The sequence below is a fragment of the Falco punctatus genome, assembly GCF_963210335.1.
Source record: "Falco punctatus genome assembly, chromosome: 1".
In the NCBI taxonomy this organism is placed as follows: domain Eukaryota; kingdom Metazoa; phylum Chordata; class Aves; order Falconiformes; family Falconidae; genus Falco; species Falco punctatus.
The window spans coordinates 99,550,582-99,567,147 of record NC_137580.1 but is presented as its reverse complement, the minus strand read 5'-3'; the positions used below and the strand labels follow the sequence as shown (position 1 = coordinate 99,567,147).

The 16,566-nt window shown below is 53.0% G+C and overlaps 1 protein-coding gene across 1 annotated transcript in view; it reads left to right on the top strand.

Annotated features, from left to right (window-relative positions):
- Positions 1-16,566, top strand: part of MYO18B (myosin XVIIIB) — a 77,471-nt gene that overhangs the window by 51,535 nt on the left and 9,370 nt on the right. The window contains exons 37-41 of the mRNA XM_080403530.1: positions 48-131; positions 1,206-1,343; positions 2,128-2,313; positions 13,259-13,392; positions 15,303-15,464. Of these exons, the coding sequence (XP_080259656.1) occupies positions 48-131; positions 1,206-1,343; positions 2,128-2,313; positions 13,259-13,392; positions 15,303-15,464 (704 nt within the window). The remainder of the gene's footprint in view (positions 1-47; positions 132-1,205; positions 1,344-2,127; positions 2,314-13,258; positions 13,393-15,302; positions 15,465-16,566) is intronic.

Here is a 16,566-nt window from a genome sequence, read left to right as displayed (position 1 = left end):
TCTGAGCCCCGGGTCTGCTCCCACCGCTGCGCTTTCTCTTCCCACAGTCGGCAACAGATATCGCTCAGATCCAGGAGCTGCAGATGCAAGTGGAAGACGTGAAGAAAGAAAAGCAGAGCCTTCAGGAGAAGGTAATTTCTCTCCAGCCTGTAGCACCCAGAGCTGAGGAGCAAGAACCACCTCTGACACCTGTGCCGGGTGTGCTGTCGGTGCTAGCCACAGATGCTGTGTTCTTGTCTGAAATCAGACCCTAAGTCTCACCCCGCTGCTGCACAGTCATTTCTCCTCTGTAACACGGTCAGGTCCCTCTCCTCTCCCTGACACCCTTGCGAGCAGCACAATGCAGAAGACACTGTCTGCCCGCTGCACGCCTGCAGCCCCGGCCCCACGGGTGGGGGTGGGGCTCTGCCAGCCATGACCTTGGCCCAGAGAAAGCTTTCCCTGGCAAGGCTCTTGGGATGGAGAGCCCCCCTTGCCCTCCTTCCTTCCCAAGCTGCTGGTGCCCTGGCTGGGATGGGGCTGACCCCAGGGCGGGTGCCAATGGGTGCTGCACTGCCTCGCCTCTGCGGGTGCACCGACCCTCCTGGAGTGTGTGGATTTAATTTTAAACACATGAGTAATCCCATTAACTTAAGTGCTTTATTGGAGCGTAGCTAAGCTGCCCAGGAATCAGAAGCAGGACTCGCTCCCTCTGAGGCAGAGAGGGTGGTGCTTTAGAGATAGGCCAAGATAAAAGAAGGCAGATTCCCGTAGTTCTAGGTCAAATACAAAATCTGAATCAAACTTGTAGCAGGATCACTAAAAGGGCAGTTTGCTTTGGAGATCTCAGTGTAACAGCTGAAGAAACAACCCAATGCAGGAAGCTTTCCACGCAGGGCTAAACTGTGAGTTTTTATGCCTGCTGTCCTCAAAGAGTTTGTGAGAAGAGAAAAACCAAAAGAGGCTCAGACACGTGTCGTCTTGCCAGCATATTTTTCATTCAAAAATACACATTTGTGTCATGCATTTACTGTGCACTATTAACAGCAGGGAATCCTTCAGGAAGCCAAAGGCAATGCTTCTCCATAGTGCCTTAGGGCCCGTGCGGGGTCCTCGGTGCTGCCACACCAAGGCGAGGGCCTGGCGGGGGATCTGGGAAAGGGACCAGGAGGTGTTTGCATGGGTCAGGGGCTGGAGGGGTGCTAATGCAGCCTGTCCTCTCCCAGCTGCAGGCAGCTCAGGCAAGACTGGAGCGCCTGGAGCAGTGCCCAGCTGAGCGCTCCATCGTCAGCCGTCAGGAAGCCCGCATCCGCGACCTGGAGAGCCAGTTGGACTTCCAGGCTGTGCAGATGAAGCGCTTTGAGGTACCACATCTCATTGCTGGCAGAGGGGATGCAGAGCCCTGGGGAGATGCAGCTTGCTTGCAAAAAGCAATGCCACTGCCTCAGCTTTGGGGGAAGAAGGACCCAGGAAGGGGTGGAGAGGGACAGGAGAGGCCATATAGTTCATGCCGCTGCTGTTACCTATACATGCTTTATTGAAAGCCGACAGTGATATAGCCGATAGTGCTATAAACACCTGGAGGAATATACAGTCCCTGCACCTGGGCACAGCGCATGGTGTGTGCTGACTGCACAGCGCATCCATCACAGCACCTTTTTGACAGCATCCCTCTGCTCTGGCATCGTCCAGAAGTCAGGACCTCAATCGCAGTATTTCACTGTTGTCATTAATCAGCACATCTGCTGGTGCCCTGGAATATGTTTTTACTGTCGCTTTTCTCTAAGTCACGCTGCCTGACCAAGCCCAGCCCAGGGGTGAAGGAAAATGCTCTTGTGTCTGCAAAGCAGCAGCTGTCCTGGGGGGAGCCCAGGGGGATGCGCTGTGGCCCTGGGGGGTGGCATCGCCTGTTGTGGGGCACAGAGATGGGCACAGGGATGGAATGGGGTCACTGGGGTCCACATCCACTGCAGGCAGCTGCTGCCACTTGTAAGGTCTCAGGGCAATGTTTGACAATGATAATTACAGTGACTGGCTCTGTGGTGTGGGTTGGGGAGGCAGTGCTCTCCGCATTGCTTGATGCTTGTGGAGAGCTTCATGACTCCTCACCTCCATCTCGCTTGCTTCACCTTGCACCTTCCTCCCCAGGTGCTGGTGTTGCGCTTGAGAGACAGCATCATAAAGATGGGTGAGGAGCTGGAGAAGGCGGCAGAGTCAGAGGCGCGGGAGAAGGAGAGCACCAGGTACTACCAGAGGAGGATGGAGGAGATGAAGGCTGACATGGATGAGCTGGTGCAGAGGGAGCTGGAGTCCAGCCGCCGGCGCGTTGAGCTGGTAAGGGGGTGCTGTCCCCATGGGCTTGCGTGGTCTCGGGGCCATGAGGGGGCTTTGCGGCTGCTGCAGGTTACCCCTCCGTAACCTGCAGATTGGCCTGATGGTCCTAGAAAAGTGATGCTTTGTCTGCTCTGTGTTTGGAGGTGGAGCTGGCCAATTTGCTGTTAGCTGCCCCCCCCCAGGCTGCTCGCCTGCGGCTGCTCTGGGCTCTGCTAATGTCAGGGCGTCAGGGTTGGTTTTGGGGAGTGGAGCTGGGGAGCTCTTGCAGGGGCAGTGAATTGCTTTGCATCCCTCTGCAGCCCCAAACCATTGAACTGAAGCTGTTACTGAGGCACCTTGCCTCAATTCTCTGTGGCTAGGCTGGCAGACTGGGTAGTCCCTCTGTTCTGCGTTTTGTTCCAGCAAGGAGAGCGCTTTGCCTGCTCAGCTCTAGGAAATGGCAAGTTGCTCAGGTCGTTCCTCCACCTCCTTGTGCTGGTTTTCCTCATGTCGGACAGAACCTCAGCTGTGCATGGGGGAAACACCCCATCCTCCTGCCAGCCCGCCACGTGCCGAAAGCCGGTCATGTGGCTCGGTGTGCCAGGGCTCAGCCCAAAGCGGCAGCTCCTTGCGGTGCTCCTGGCCTTGCCAAATAACCCCCCTGTGGCACGGCAGTGTGTCAGATGGTGCCAACAAGCAGCTAACCTGCTCTGCGCGCGCAAAGCCCCAACTGGATTTGGAGTACGGCAAAAATAGATTCACCTTCATTTTACAGTCCTTTACAAGCATCTCTTTTCATGTTGTATTTTTCCAGTAAACAAAAGGAAAGCCTTGCTTCCAAGCAGTAATTGAAAGATATTACATTTCTGCTGGCAGCAGAGCCACATTAGAAGCAGTTATTTTATCAATAATCTTTTATTTAACAATCAAGGAGATTTCAGCATTTATTTCGCCCTGAGGCTGCCAGCCTTTCTGAAGGGAATGGTGTTTCAGTGTGAATTATTCCACATCCCCTGCCTGCACCGTGAACAGGCTTTGTCCTTGCTCTTCCAGCCTGAATCCTACGTGCTCGCACACAGCTCTGGCTGCTGGGACACCCTCCCCTGGGCACGAAACGAGTCTCCCATGTAGGTCAGAGTCATGTAGCCACCGATGCTCTTCAGAGTTGTAAGATTTTCAAATGAGAGGCTGTGCCGGGTGCACGCTGCATGCCAGGCAGCTCCCTGGGCTGCAGGGCTGCCCGCTGGGTTTGCAGCAGCCCACCCCCGGGCTGGTCCTGCTGCTTTCCCTGTGAGTGCCGAGTGAGACACAGCTTCAGTTGCTATGATAAATGTGCGTTAATTACAGCTTTGTTAGAAGTGTGATGTTTTGGAACACAGATGCGCTGTCTGTTAGGATATGGGTGGGTTCTTTTAACTGTATTTTTGTATTTGTGCACGTATTTTTAGATGCTTTTTGAATGTTTCATGTGGGGATATGAATGATGGGTGTAGCAAGATACTTGGTCATCTTTTTTTCATTGTTCTCACCAATGAAGTTGCAAAGTCTGAAAGGACCTTTAGGGGCATCTCCCTGCAATAAGATATAAAACCCCATAAACAGACAAACTCATAAGGCAATACTGAGGCATCTAGGTTTATCCAGACACTCAGACATTTGGGGGTTGTCTGACATCTGCTGCAGTGGGACAGGAGGAAGGAGCCAGGCAAGCACTAAAGCAGGTGAAGCCCCCAGACACATCAGACCAGCTCCAAGGTTCTCCCTGCTGGCATGTAGCGGCTGGTCAGGCCGATTGTTCTGCGGGAACCTGGCTCCATGATCCCACCATGGCACGAACACATTGGGAGCCAGGGGTTGCTGTGGTGTTCCCCAGGGGCAGAGGTGTTCCCCTAGACTGTGTACTCTTAACAGCACTTAAATAAAACATCACGAGAGAACTGTGATTGCAGAGCCCAGCCATGCTTGTCGACAGGCTGGCAGAGAGCATCAATAGTTAATAGAAAGCTACTTATGGCTCTGCTCCTGATAAATCCCCCATCAATTATAAATACTGCATGAATTATTCACTTAACATTACTTAAGTCATCGTCTGCACCTAACAATTTTTTTAAAATACTATTTAAATAAACAGTTGCGAGGCTGTGGACTTTCCATGCACTGTCAGGGTTTAAGAGATGCGTTGAAGGGACAAATTCATTGTACAGTTTAGGTTAGAAATCCCGTGCCTGTATATAAGGTATTTCATTCTCACAGCTCGTGTTTATCAGTGGTTGAGGCACTTGAAAACCCTGTCCCATCATCCCCACACTCTCAGGCAGGCTCAGGACAGCTATTTCAATCCCTCTCATTTTCGACCTGGCTTTGGGCAGCTGGGAGGCAGACTCATGCCATTCACAGGAAGCAGGGAAAATCCAGCAAGAAGCAGGGATGGGAGCTGGAGAGCTGGCTGACAGGCAGATGGCTCTGCCTTATGAATTTTTTAAGAATAGGTTTTGAACACTTTCCAAGCCTGGTGCCATTGCAGCAAGGGTGGCATGTTTTCTAACGGTGGGGGTAGTACTTGGCCCTGGTTGTCTCTGTCTTTGCTCTGGTTGCATGTACTGGATTTCTTCTGTGGAGCTATAGCTCCTCTTCCAATAAAATCTGGATCCCAGCCTGCCAAAGCTCCTCATTTCTCAGCTGCTGTGCTGACACCCAGAGCTTGACAGGCTAGACCCAGCCGCCTGTTCTCCTTGGACCACAGCAGAAACTGAGTCATAACAGAAGTGAAAGATGGATTTCCAACTCAGAGCCAATCCTGGGGAGCTTAAAACCAAGCCCAGCTCTCTTTGCTTATTGTGTATGCACATATGCTCATGCTTGTCCCCTGGTGAAGCTGCCTGCTGTGGTGCAGGGAAGGATGGAGCAGGGGCTGGGACCAGGCGTGGGGCAGAGGTGTGGAGAACGATGAGCTGCCGTCACTGCGGTGGGATCAGCCACCGGCTGGGATTTCCCTCCTGAGGCTGCTGTTAGGGCAGGATGATGATGGGTGCTGGGCTCAGCTCCTGGCTTTGGTGCTCTGGAGATGATACTTGAGAGGGGGTAGATGGTCTATCATAAGCATCGGGGAGACAAGGAGGTGTTTGCAAGAGGCCTTGTCTTGGCTGCTTTGGGTGTCTGCAGGCATCACTAAGAGCCCTGGACAGGGACAGGGACACTGCATGAGGACCCTGTCCCATGCTTTGCCTTTACAGGGCTGTTCTCACAGAACTTCTGGCAGAGCATCTTCTCCTCACCTCTGTGTGTGCTGCAGCAAAGGGTGGGAGATGTGATCTACTAACAAGCCAGGGTGGATTAATCCACTAATTCCACCTTTTAGACAGTAATTCTTCCAGTAGGTGTTAAGAATAACTAAAAAGCTTAAAGGAGCTCCTGTTTCTGTAAGGGGGTACCTGCGGCTGTGCTGCTGCTGACTGAACTAGCTGCACAGCTTACATTTCATGGGAGGAATCAAGCAGCTGCTGGAGCCTGGGATGGGAGCTCTGGGATGGGAGCTCAGCCATGAGCAGGAGCCCCAAGGTCCCTCCTGCCCTGCATGCTGGGTGCCTCCCATCCATGTGGGCTGTGCTGGGGCACCAAGCTGGGATACCCAGGGAAAAGCAGGGGCTGATCCTGCTGGGATGAAGCCCCAGTTGACAGAGGCACATGCCAGTGAGTCAACTGGACTTGCTGGGTCTCTTCCAGCCGTCTGCACTGACAGACAGCTCTGCTAACCCTCCCCAGCCCCCACTGCTGGGGCACTCCATGGGGGGCTTGCAGGCGCTGTCTTCAAATCAGGTGTCTTTAATGAAGCTGTGATATTTGTCACCATAATAATTCACTATTTTTACTGAAAACTGAAGTATAGGTGGGAAGATACTCTTTGCACTTTTTTTTTTTTTTTTTAAAGAAAGTTGAGAGTCACAGTGTAAATAAATAACCTTTTTTTTCTGGTTCTTATGATGTGAGATCTCCTTCATATTAATGCTGCCCTGTTATCGCCACTCCATCCGGTATGCTGTAGCACATTGCAGCCTGATCTCTATGAGGTTGGTTTTTTTTTTTTCATTTGCAAGTTTTAAAGATTTTGGTGGTGCTTTCAGTGAACTTGAGAAGCCAAGTGGGAGCTGTTTGTGCCTCCAGCTGGGAATGCCACGCTCCCACCCAGGCAAACCTACAGCTCCCAGCAGGGTCCCAGCCAAACCCTCTGATGTCTCCGCCCTCAGCCCCAGCACCACTTGCTCCTGGGGCTTTCGGAGCTGCTCTTTTCTTTAAAAGCTAATGGCTTTGACTAAGTGTAACAACAATTATCATCAAAGGGAGCCAGTCCTTAGAGGTGAGGTTGGGTGATGGAGGAGCTTCGGGTGAAAACTCGACTGGATAAGCACTAATTAGGCCTGTTGTACAGCAGGCGCATGATTCCTGGTTTGCCATTAAAGTAGTAAATTCTTCAGGAAATCATCAGCACTTGTGGTTGCTCACACTAATTACCGGTAACACCAGTGTTTGTGAGCACAGAAAGAGCCCCTCACCCCGACTCACTTGAGACTTCAATGGTGGAAATTTCATCACTTCAAACTTTCTGAAAACCTTCGAGTTAATTACTTAATTAAAAATAATAATGATTGATGAATACTGCAGGTGTACACTAAATTATTCAAATAGAAGCAATCCAAATTGGACTAATTAGATTACACTTCACTTCAGGTGGATGGGATCTTGCAAAGGTTATGTTGTGACAGCAGAACCACAAACAAAAATAAAAGACGGTGACGAGGACACGGTGCTGGCTGCTCTGCAGTGCCTGCCTCTGCATTCTTTAGAGTCCCACAAATTATTTCACTGCTGGTTTTGCTTAACGCTTTTTAACTTATCTTCAAATGCTTCTGGCACAAAATTAGATGAAAAAGAAACTCTTAATAAAAAGAGGGGTTTAGAAATCCTTTTCCAGAGAAGCAATGAAAGCAAAGCTATGATGTGGAGAGATGGGGCGACGTGGGTGGGATGAGGTGTCCCCTCCCTCCCTATTTCTGAGGAGGCTCTGGCCAGGGGCTGAAACACCTCCAGCTGCCTGCTGCTGCCTGCTGCTGCCCCTCACTGCTGAGGGCCTGAGCACCTTTGGTTGTTGGAAAAGACTGCTGGCCAAGTGCAGGAGGAAGCCCCAGTGATACTCAGGGAGATGGTGGGCAGCAGGATCTCACTGCCAGCTGTGTGGGGGCAATGTGGGCTAGCAGCCCCCACTGGGAGCAGGGAGACCCCTGGGAGCTGCCAGCCCATGTCTTCTCCTGTCCTTGCCTGGTGCAGAGCCTGTGCTTGTCTTGATCTCTTCTGCTGCAGCGCTGGCTGACAGCCCTGCTGCCGTGCCATGCTGGTGGTGGGGTGCCAGGGGGCTGGGGGCTGTGCCCTCACCGCCCTTCCCTTGGCTTTTGCTTGTTTGGGTACCCATGAAGTGGCAGCAGTATTTCCCCTTTGCAGCAAATCTCTTCCTTTCCAACCTGTCCTTGCAGTGGGAGCAGATGGTGCTGTGAGAGAGGCAGGTGGGGGGTCTGGGGCTGCAGGGGCTTTGGGCAGGATGGGTAAAGAGGGGCCGTATGAAATGCAGGGAAAGGTGGCTAGCAGGCCAGACCCACTGTTGAGCACTTGGCTGTGACACTCACAGTAGGAGTTAATTTTTTTTGTACTGTAACCCATGTTGTCAGGGTCTTACCAGCACAGATGTGCAGCAGCAGCATCCTGTGAGCCCCCCTGAGTGAGGGCAGGAGTCCCACCAGCATCTCAGAGTGATGAGATGTTTGCTATGTGCTGACCATCACCAAGCAAGCTCCCACCCTCCTCGTCTTGAGAGTGTCTTTAATTCAGGCTTCCTGTAAGCAGAAATTAACCACAGATTTTCAGAATAAATGCTTTTGACCTGCCAGTGGGCTGGGGCTGACAGGTTTTGGGACTGCTGGGCTCTGGGACCATCTGTCTGCCGATATGCTGTGAATGGGAGAATCTAAACTGGAAACGTATGCAAAACCAGGCAGAACATATATTTTATTTGTTGATTATAAAATATACACCAGCCCGGGTTTCTGAGCTGGTCTCTGCTGTGAGTGAGTGACTGGTTTGGTAGAAGGAGCCAGATATACTGGTGCCAACAGGGACCGGCGTTTAACAACAGAGGATGCTCCTGAGCCCATGTAGCAGAAGTGCTCTCAGCTCCCATTTGAGAAGCTGGGGCAGCTTTCCCTGGCCTCGCAGCTGGTGCCATGTCCCTGTCTCTCCTCGTGGCCCCTGTGCCAGGTGCGTGGGCAGGTTCTTCGCTGGTAGGCAGGATGGATGCTGTAGAGCTGCTCCAAACCACTGTAAGGCAGGAAAGACACTAGCAGAGCTTTTCAATGAAAAATCAACATACACATGAAGTAAAGGACCACCTGCTCTAACATCTCTGGTTTGTGGCAGGAGCTGTAGCTCCTTTCTGGAGCACTGAGGCTTTTTGCAAGTCTCGTATCTGGTGCTTTGCAAGGGAGAAGGCAATGATCCATGCTTCTCCCTAGGAGAGGGAGGGAATGTGCTTCCAAAAGCTGATGGGGACCCCTTGGCAGTGCAGTCCCGCACCCAGACCCTTCCCAGCCAGCAGCTCCAGTGCTGGCCCTTGGCCCAGTGGCTGTGGGGTTCCTGCCCTGAGCAAGCAGCCCCCCTGTTTGGGGGTCACCTTTTGGGGGAGGCACTGGGGTCCCATGGGGCAGCTCTGGCACTGCTCTTGATGTGCCATGGGCTGGCAAGAGCAGCCCAGCTGAGGTGTATGTGTGTGCTCAGGGATGAAATCCCCCTACAGATCAGTTTGCCGTGTAATGCATATTAGATCCCTGTGGAGGCTAAAGAGTAGCAGAAGAAATCTCATAAACAGTTGGAAAATTGCTGCCTTACTCCCCATTGTGCAGCGTGAGGGCAGTTGCTCCAGACTTTGCCTGCTCCCTGATTAGGTAGAAAGGACTGATTCCTCTGGCAGCCGTTGCTTTATAAGCTCTATTCACCAGCGCAGCTCCTCTGATTGCAGCCCTCAGCAGCAGCCATCCAGGATCCCTGTCACCAGCAGCACCGGCCGGAGCACAGGGGCTCTGATAACAGGCCATTAACAACGAATAATTCAGGAAAAATGATGTACAAGTCACCTTCCATCCCCCAGGTCCAGCCACAGCGCAGCACTCCGGTCCCCGGCAGCCTCTCGTTCGGCATCACGGTGGTTTCTTGTGCGTGGTGAAGGGCAGCGGCTGGCTGGCTCCAGCTGTGGCCACCGAGTCACAATGTGCAGGGAAGCCGGGAAGGGAGAGGGCAGATCCCTGTGTGCATGGGTGAGGTGGGGCTCTGCCGAGGCTGGAGGTGCTGGCAGGGTGCAGCCATGCCTGGTGCCTCTGCGGCCAGGTGAATTTCTTGGCTCCTAGCTGCTGCCTGGGGTGGGAGAGGACAGGTTCATCCCTGGGGTCCAGCAGGACTGGGAGAGGGACCGTGGGTGCACCACCGCTTGCTCCACTCTGCAGCATTTCTCTCCCTGCTTCGGCAGAGCCACATGAGCAAGCAGGTTATGAGTTTTCTCAATAAATATATTCTCCCTTTTCCCCCGCCCCTTTTCTGCTCAAAGAAAACAAAAAGCTGGCAAGACTTGGCAGTTCATCCTGAGCGAGGATGTAAATGCTCAGGCCAATTACTGTATTAAAAGGGAAATGCTTCTTGCATTTACATTTAGATTGAAACAACATGTGTCAAAGGTGTCTAATAGCTCCCTGGGATAACAGTGGCCTGATGCTGGGACCATTCTTGTCAGTTTGTATTACGAAGATAGGTTTTTCACATTTGAAATTAATTATATTGACATAATTATTCCTTTCCTTGAGACAATTGTACGGTACAGAGTAAAACATGAAGTGCTTCTGTGCACAAGATCAGGGATTGAGCACTGGGGCGGGTGGGACAGGGGGTTTGCAGCCCCCTCCCCACCGCAGTGCTGTCCTTATGAGCACAGGGCTGACTGACCTAGCTGCTCTGTGGCTCTGTAAATGAACCTTTCTACTTTGCACTGATTTGAGCCCAAAATACTGAGCAGCACATTCACTCAGAGCATTTCCCCTTGTGCTTCCCCTGGCCAGCCACAGCTCTGCTGGCCTCCTCCTCCTCCTCTTCCTTGCTGGCTGCAGCATCCTTGGGAGCTGTGGATATGCTGAGCCCGTGCCAAAAGACAGGGCACAGAAACTGAGTGGTACTGTTTCTCTTCCCCACATCATCTTGTTGCAGATTTATATCACCAGAATTAATTTTACAGTAACACTTGAGCCCCAAGAGCTAAAATTTGCTTTCTGTATAGGCTTGTGCAAGCCACTTGGCAAAGAGCGAGCGTGGAGTAGCCCCAGGTTGTTCTTTGAATGTGACTGGTGCTTTCCTCTGCATTTCATCAGTCTGGGTACCTGGGGCGATGGTGGTGGTGATAGTACCTCTGCTGGAAGAAGTCTGTTTAGCAACATCGCTGCGCTTAGCAGTGTCAAATCTTATTAAGAAACAGGTATTTTCAGGCTTATGTTCACATTGCCACTCGGCTGGCGTGTGGGCAGGGGACCCCAAGGTTACCCACAGTGCATAGAGCCCAAGGCTGTGCAGTTCCCAAAGTCACCCCAGTGCCCTGCGCAGCCCCATCCTAGGCCAGAGGCTCTTCCCCACCATGCAGCGTGGGTGCCATGGACCAGGGGTGCCCAGGGGCTGTGGCATCCCTGGGGAGAGCAAGGCTGGAGCCCCGTGGTGGTCCCGTTTCTTTAGCCATGCCTGTGGCTGTCATGCAGAAGGCAGTGGGGCCGGAGAGCCCTCACTAGCCGCCGGGACATGCTGTCTGCTGCTCTCGCAGCTGTGCCCAGGGGATTTCATTTGTCAGTGGCTAGAGGAAGCGGGCTCTGGGTGCTGGAGGGGTCACACCCTACTGTGTGCCCAGCTGCCTCCCTGCCAGTCACTGTCAGGTTAATAATAGCAGAAAGGAAGAAAGGAATTAAATGCAGCCACTGAACTATATTTAATTTGCACCATATCCTGCAGCCAAGGAAGTAGTTCAATAGAGACTCTTATCAACCTGTTTGAAGGGTTGAGCTCTTTAGCAATTGTTTTGCTGCCTGGTCTCGCAGTCACTAATAGAGGCACGTAGCCAGCCGGAGCTTGGAGCTCACTCTTCTTAGGCTTTTCTCCTCTCGGGGGCTAGTGTTTCACCCTGTGCTCCCTCCCAAGCCCCTGCCTGTTTGCAGCATCAGCCCTGGCGAGGGGAGCATCTCCACTCCCCGGGCAGTGGACCATCCCCACAAAACTTGGAGCAGCTTCCACAATGAAATGGGTCCTTCGCGCCCTCTACATTCACCTGAACCAGGAAGGCAGCAAAGGGCTCAGAAGCACAGAGTTTCAGAAAGCTTCTTGGCAGCATTCAGGTTTTTCCCAATATCGACACATTTGCAAAAGCAACTGTGATGCTGTGCAACCCAAACTGGGATATTTCATTGCATGTTTTTATGAACTGAAATGCTCTTCCCCTCAGGCCTGTGTGCCTGGTGATTCCAGGGCTTTCATTATTTACTCTGACAGTCTGCCGGCTCCTGCGCCACGGCCTGTCGCAGCCCGCATTGCAAATCATCTCTCACCTTGTCGCCACTGAGATGGCAATTTTACAGCTCGCGGCTTCAATCACGGTGAATTTGCAGCTCACGCTCACTCTCCTCCTCTCTCTGCCGTGTGATGGTTTAGAAAATGGCACAAAGATTTCCTTCCTAGCTGAAAGGTCTTGGAATCTCATGAGCATGGTGGTGCTCAGCCACGGTGGGTGAGCAGTGCCTGGTCGGCGTCCTCGGTGTGCCATGAGGCTGCCTGGCTGCAGGTGATGCTGGGTCCATGGAGCCATGCAGGTTGTGCGGCTTATCCAGCTTTTCCTCCTTGTAGTTTAAATTATGAATAGATTTTCTGGTTTTTCTCATCAGCTCCAGCGTTTCTGGAAAGAGCTTTGTTTCCAGGCAGGTGTGCAGTGTGTGTGAGTGGAGGAGCAGCCCTGAAACACCCAGGAGCATCCCTGCGGTCTGTGCCCCACTCTGTCCCTGGCAGCAACGTGGTGCTTTCGCACCAGCTGCTTTTACGTGTTCCACATGGGGCAGGGAGGTTAATGTTTAATATCAGATTTAATCATTTGGTATATCAGCATTACATTTTGATTTAGCAGAGCAATACAGCAGTGCACTGAAATCACACCACGGGTATGGTACAACTGCAACATTCACCCAATGTGATTCACCAACGTGATACAAAGATGCGATGCCCAGCCCAGGTCTCTGTACACTCACCGCCACGGCACTGGACATCCCCAGCTGCCGGAGCGGATGTGTGGGCTGAAGCCAGCTCAGGCCCGTTGCTCTCTTCAAAGATGTTTTTTTTACTTCTCCAGGTTTTATATACTTTTTGTTGGGCTGAGCCGTATATATGCTTCCCCCATGGTGGTCTGGCTGGCTCGGGAAGAAATTATTCTTTACTAACAATCTCCAGGAAGGCTGTTAGTACAATCTGGTGGTGCCTTGGTACAGCCGTGTGCTTACAACCGAGGTCACCCTCCCCTCCCCGGAGTTCAGTTCAGTTTCCGCACAGAAATTGCTGGTGGCTCCTTACATTCTTCCCTGTACTTGGGATGTTTGGCTCACCTCCTCTGAGCCTTTTTCCATTGTGGGAGGTGGTGCTCAGTCGCAGAGGGTTCAGCTTCCTTTGCCTCTCTCCTGTTGGAGGAAGTTGCGTTTTACAAGCTATCACACGTGTAGCAGAGCGCAGCGGGAGGTAGCAAGCCCTGGCAGAGCATAGAGAGCAGGGGGACACACACCTTTAGCAGGTGCCTCGCTCGCCTGCTCCACAGTTTGGGGTGCCATGCTGGGGTGCCAGTGCTAACCCAGTGCCGTCCATGCAGGAGCAGCAGCTGGCAGAGCTGGCAGAGGTGCGGCAGGTCCTGCAAGCCGACCTGGGGACCTCCATCCGGCGCATCGCCGATCTGCAGGTGGCCTTGGAGGAGCTGAAATCCAGCGATGAGAGCGATGTGGAGAGGTGAGGCGAGGGGCTGCAAGGGGCTGCAGAGGGGCAGGGTCAGATGCTTTGTGGTGGGGAAGGATGCTGCGTTGTGCAAGGGTGATGCCAGGGTGGCTGTAGCTGCACATCTGCATCTTCGCACATTTTTGGTGCAGCAGCACACGTTTACGAACCAGGAACCTCATATTAAGGGAAGGTTTCACAAAAAAAGTGTCACCCTTAAAATCATAACGTCCGGCCCAGCTTAAAGTAAGCAAAAGGGGTGGAAACCACTCCGTTCACAAAGCAAGCTCCTGTCCCTAGCAGCACGGCATGCAGCTGTGCGTCAGCAGGTGCCTCGGTACTGGGTTTATTGATTGAAAATCCTGTGCTTTGATCAGCCACAGGAGCTGGGGGCCTGGAGGAACCAGTGAAGCTGGCTGTATTAGGTAGAGGATTTTACTACCAAAAAATGAGAAAAAAATTCAAATGAATTTTTCAGGTGTTATTTCTACAGCCCTTCAATTTTCCCCTCTGCTACACTGCTAAAGGGGCATAGTGACAAATGGAGACAAAGTAGATAAATGCATTAAAAAAAAAAAAAAAAAAAAGCAGAGATGTGCTTGTCACCATGCAGTGAGAGAGATTTTCTTTATGTAGTGATTAAACCAGGGAAGGGTGAGATAGAAACCACGAGCTCAGAAATTCACTCCTTTGTAAAACAAAAGTGATTTCCAACACAATTGACACATTAGCAGGAGGTGAGAAGCGGTTCCCAGCAGGGACCTCCGCAGCTGCTGCGGGCTGGGAGGCGGTGCGGTGCGCGGCGCTACCTGCCCTTCCCCGGTGCGGGCACCCCAGGGATGTGCTGCGAGTGCAAATGCCACGTACGCTGCAGCAGCCCTGATGACTACGGGGGTGCATGCACCGGGTCCCTTTTGCAGCCCAGGGCCTGGCCGGTGCAGGGAGCAGGTCAGGGGGTCTTCAGCCGCGCGACGTGCTGGCACTGCCCCCGCCCCGCTCCCTGCCGCAGCTCTGCCCGGGCTGAGGGGAGCGATGTTGCCTGGCTCAGGCCAAACCCTGCTCTGATCGTGCCAGCCCCCAGAGCAGCCGGCTTTGATGCAGCTGGCCTGGGAATTTCTTCATCTTGTCAGACCCGTGTGGCGGCTTTGGGGAGGCTGTGCAAGCCATCGCTGTGCTGACCCTTTCGTTCTGTCCCTTGCAGCGCGCAGGCAGCAGGGGAGTGAGCGAGCCCTGGGGAGCTGCTGGCTGAAGGGCAGGAGCCTGCGCCTGGCTGTGCCGTGGTCACTGACCACCAGCTGCCTGCAGCCTGCCGAGGGCAGGGAGAGGGGCTTTCTGATGCGCTGGCTTCTTGTGCCCCTGCGCCTGTTGACCCACTCGCTTTCCCTTTGAGCTCTGTCTGTTAAACCAGCGAGATGCTCTCACTCCCCCAGGCTGCACTTTGAGAATATGAAGCTGATCTGTGACTTTGAAGGAAAACTGAGATGCTAAAGAATTTCATCTGCTACAGCTGGTCTGGGGGTTCCCGATGGGTGGGCAGGGGTAGCTCCAGGCCCGGGGCAGCCCAGGGGCACATAGGGCACAGTGGGGTACCTGGGGTCATACCAGCTCTATCACTGCAGCTCCAGTCCCAGGGCACTGCAGGCAGCAGTGAGGTTTTCCTGCCCACTGGCTACAGGGCACTTATAAAACCGAGGGAAGCAGTTAATGGCAGCAGCACTGGCCCAAGGACCAGGTTATCTGTTACCCGACCTGTGCCAGTGCTCCAAAACAGCCAGAGCAGAGCCTACCAGCTGGAGCTGCCGTTACTGGAGCTGTGAAGGAGCCCCCCGGTCTGTGCTTCACACGTGCCCCAGGACCCCTTCCCAGTGTGACCAGCCCTCTTGCCTGTGCTTGCAGAGCTAACAGGGTATCTCCTCTCCCCACAGGGATGCCTGCTCCAGTGTTGGCTCCACACTCAGTCTGGAGCCTGCAGAGAGCGTCAAGTCCTGGCCGGGTTCATCCACAGGCTGGTCTTCCCTGGTGGGTTCCAACATGTCTGGGAGCCTTTTGGCACAGTCCGTCAGCAGCCGCAGCACCCAAGGCCCAAGGTAAGGGACCCCCAGCCTGTCCTGGGCACAGCCACCTCTGGCAGTGACAGATGCACGGCTGCTCTCCCTGCACGGGGCACCTGCTGCCGCTTTCCTCCAGGGAAAACACAGGTGCTTGATGCCAGCTCCAGCATCTTGCAGATGTATGGATGGTAGAAAAATGTCTTGCAGGAGCAAGCCATCACAAAGGTATTTTAAACCCTGCTGTATTTTAATCTTTTTTTAAAGAAGTGTGAGAGGCAGGAGTAAGCTGCTGACAGCACTGGTTTCTCAGTGTTCAGGCGCAGAGAGGTAGCTGTGGGCATTCTGCCCCATTGGGGTGTCAAGGCAAGGAGCTGTCAGCCCCGGAACTGCTCTCCTGTCACAAGAAGCTTCTGCATGGGCAGACCCTGCAGCCCGGTGGAAGGTGCTGCCTGCTCCCCTGCCTGCTGCCTGCCGGGGCAGTGGCTGCTTGTGGCCCTTTGAACAGGGAGAACACACGCAGAGCGTGGACCCCATAACTCCCTCAGCAGAGCTGAGTATCCCAAACTGCTATGTATCCTCAGGGGCTCCCACTTGCTCTCTTTGGCTTTTATTTTCCTGTGGAAAAAATCAAGAGGGATCCCATGGCACAGCGAGGAGCACCATGGTGGCACCGCTGCAATGCCTGCACCTGCTTGGGGACAGGGAAGCCCCTGTGGTTCACCGAGCGATGCTGCAGATGCTGGGCCAGGGATGGCGGGCACTTTGGCTGTGCTCCGTTCAGGACATGTGGAAAGGAGCTCAGGAGGTCCGTGGTATTTACGGTCAAAATATCAAATCAAGGAAGGTAGTCGCTGCCACACCAGGATCAGTGAAATGCTAGATGAAAGTCGCTACATCAAAAACATGCTTCAAGCAGTATAATATCCCTTGATGTATTCTCTAGAGATAATTTAAAGAGGCGATGCAGCCTATTTGAGGATTTGTATGCCATATGCTTGCCTTTCACTGGTGAGGAAACAGTCTGCATTTATACAGTTCTAATATAAAATATGCTAATTTTTGACAGTAATGCTAATGGGCTGTGAGGGAGTTGGAGAATGGCCCAAGCACTTGCATGGCCAAACTGTCTCTGCTCAGC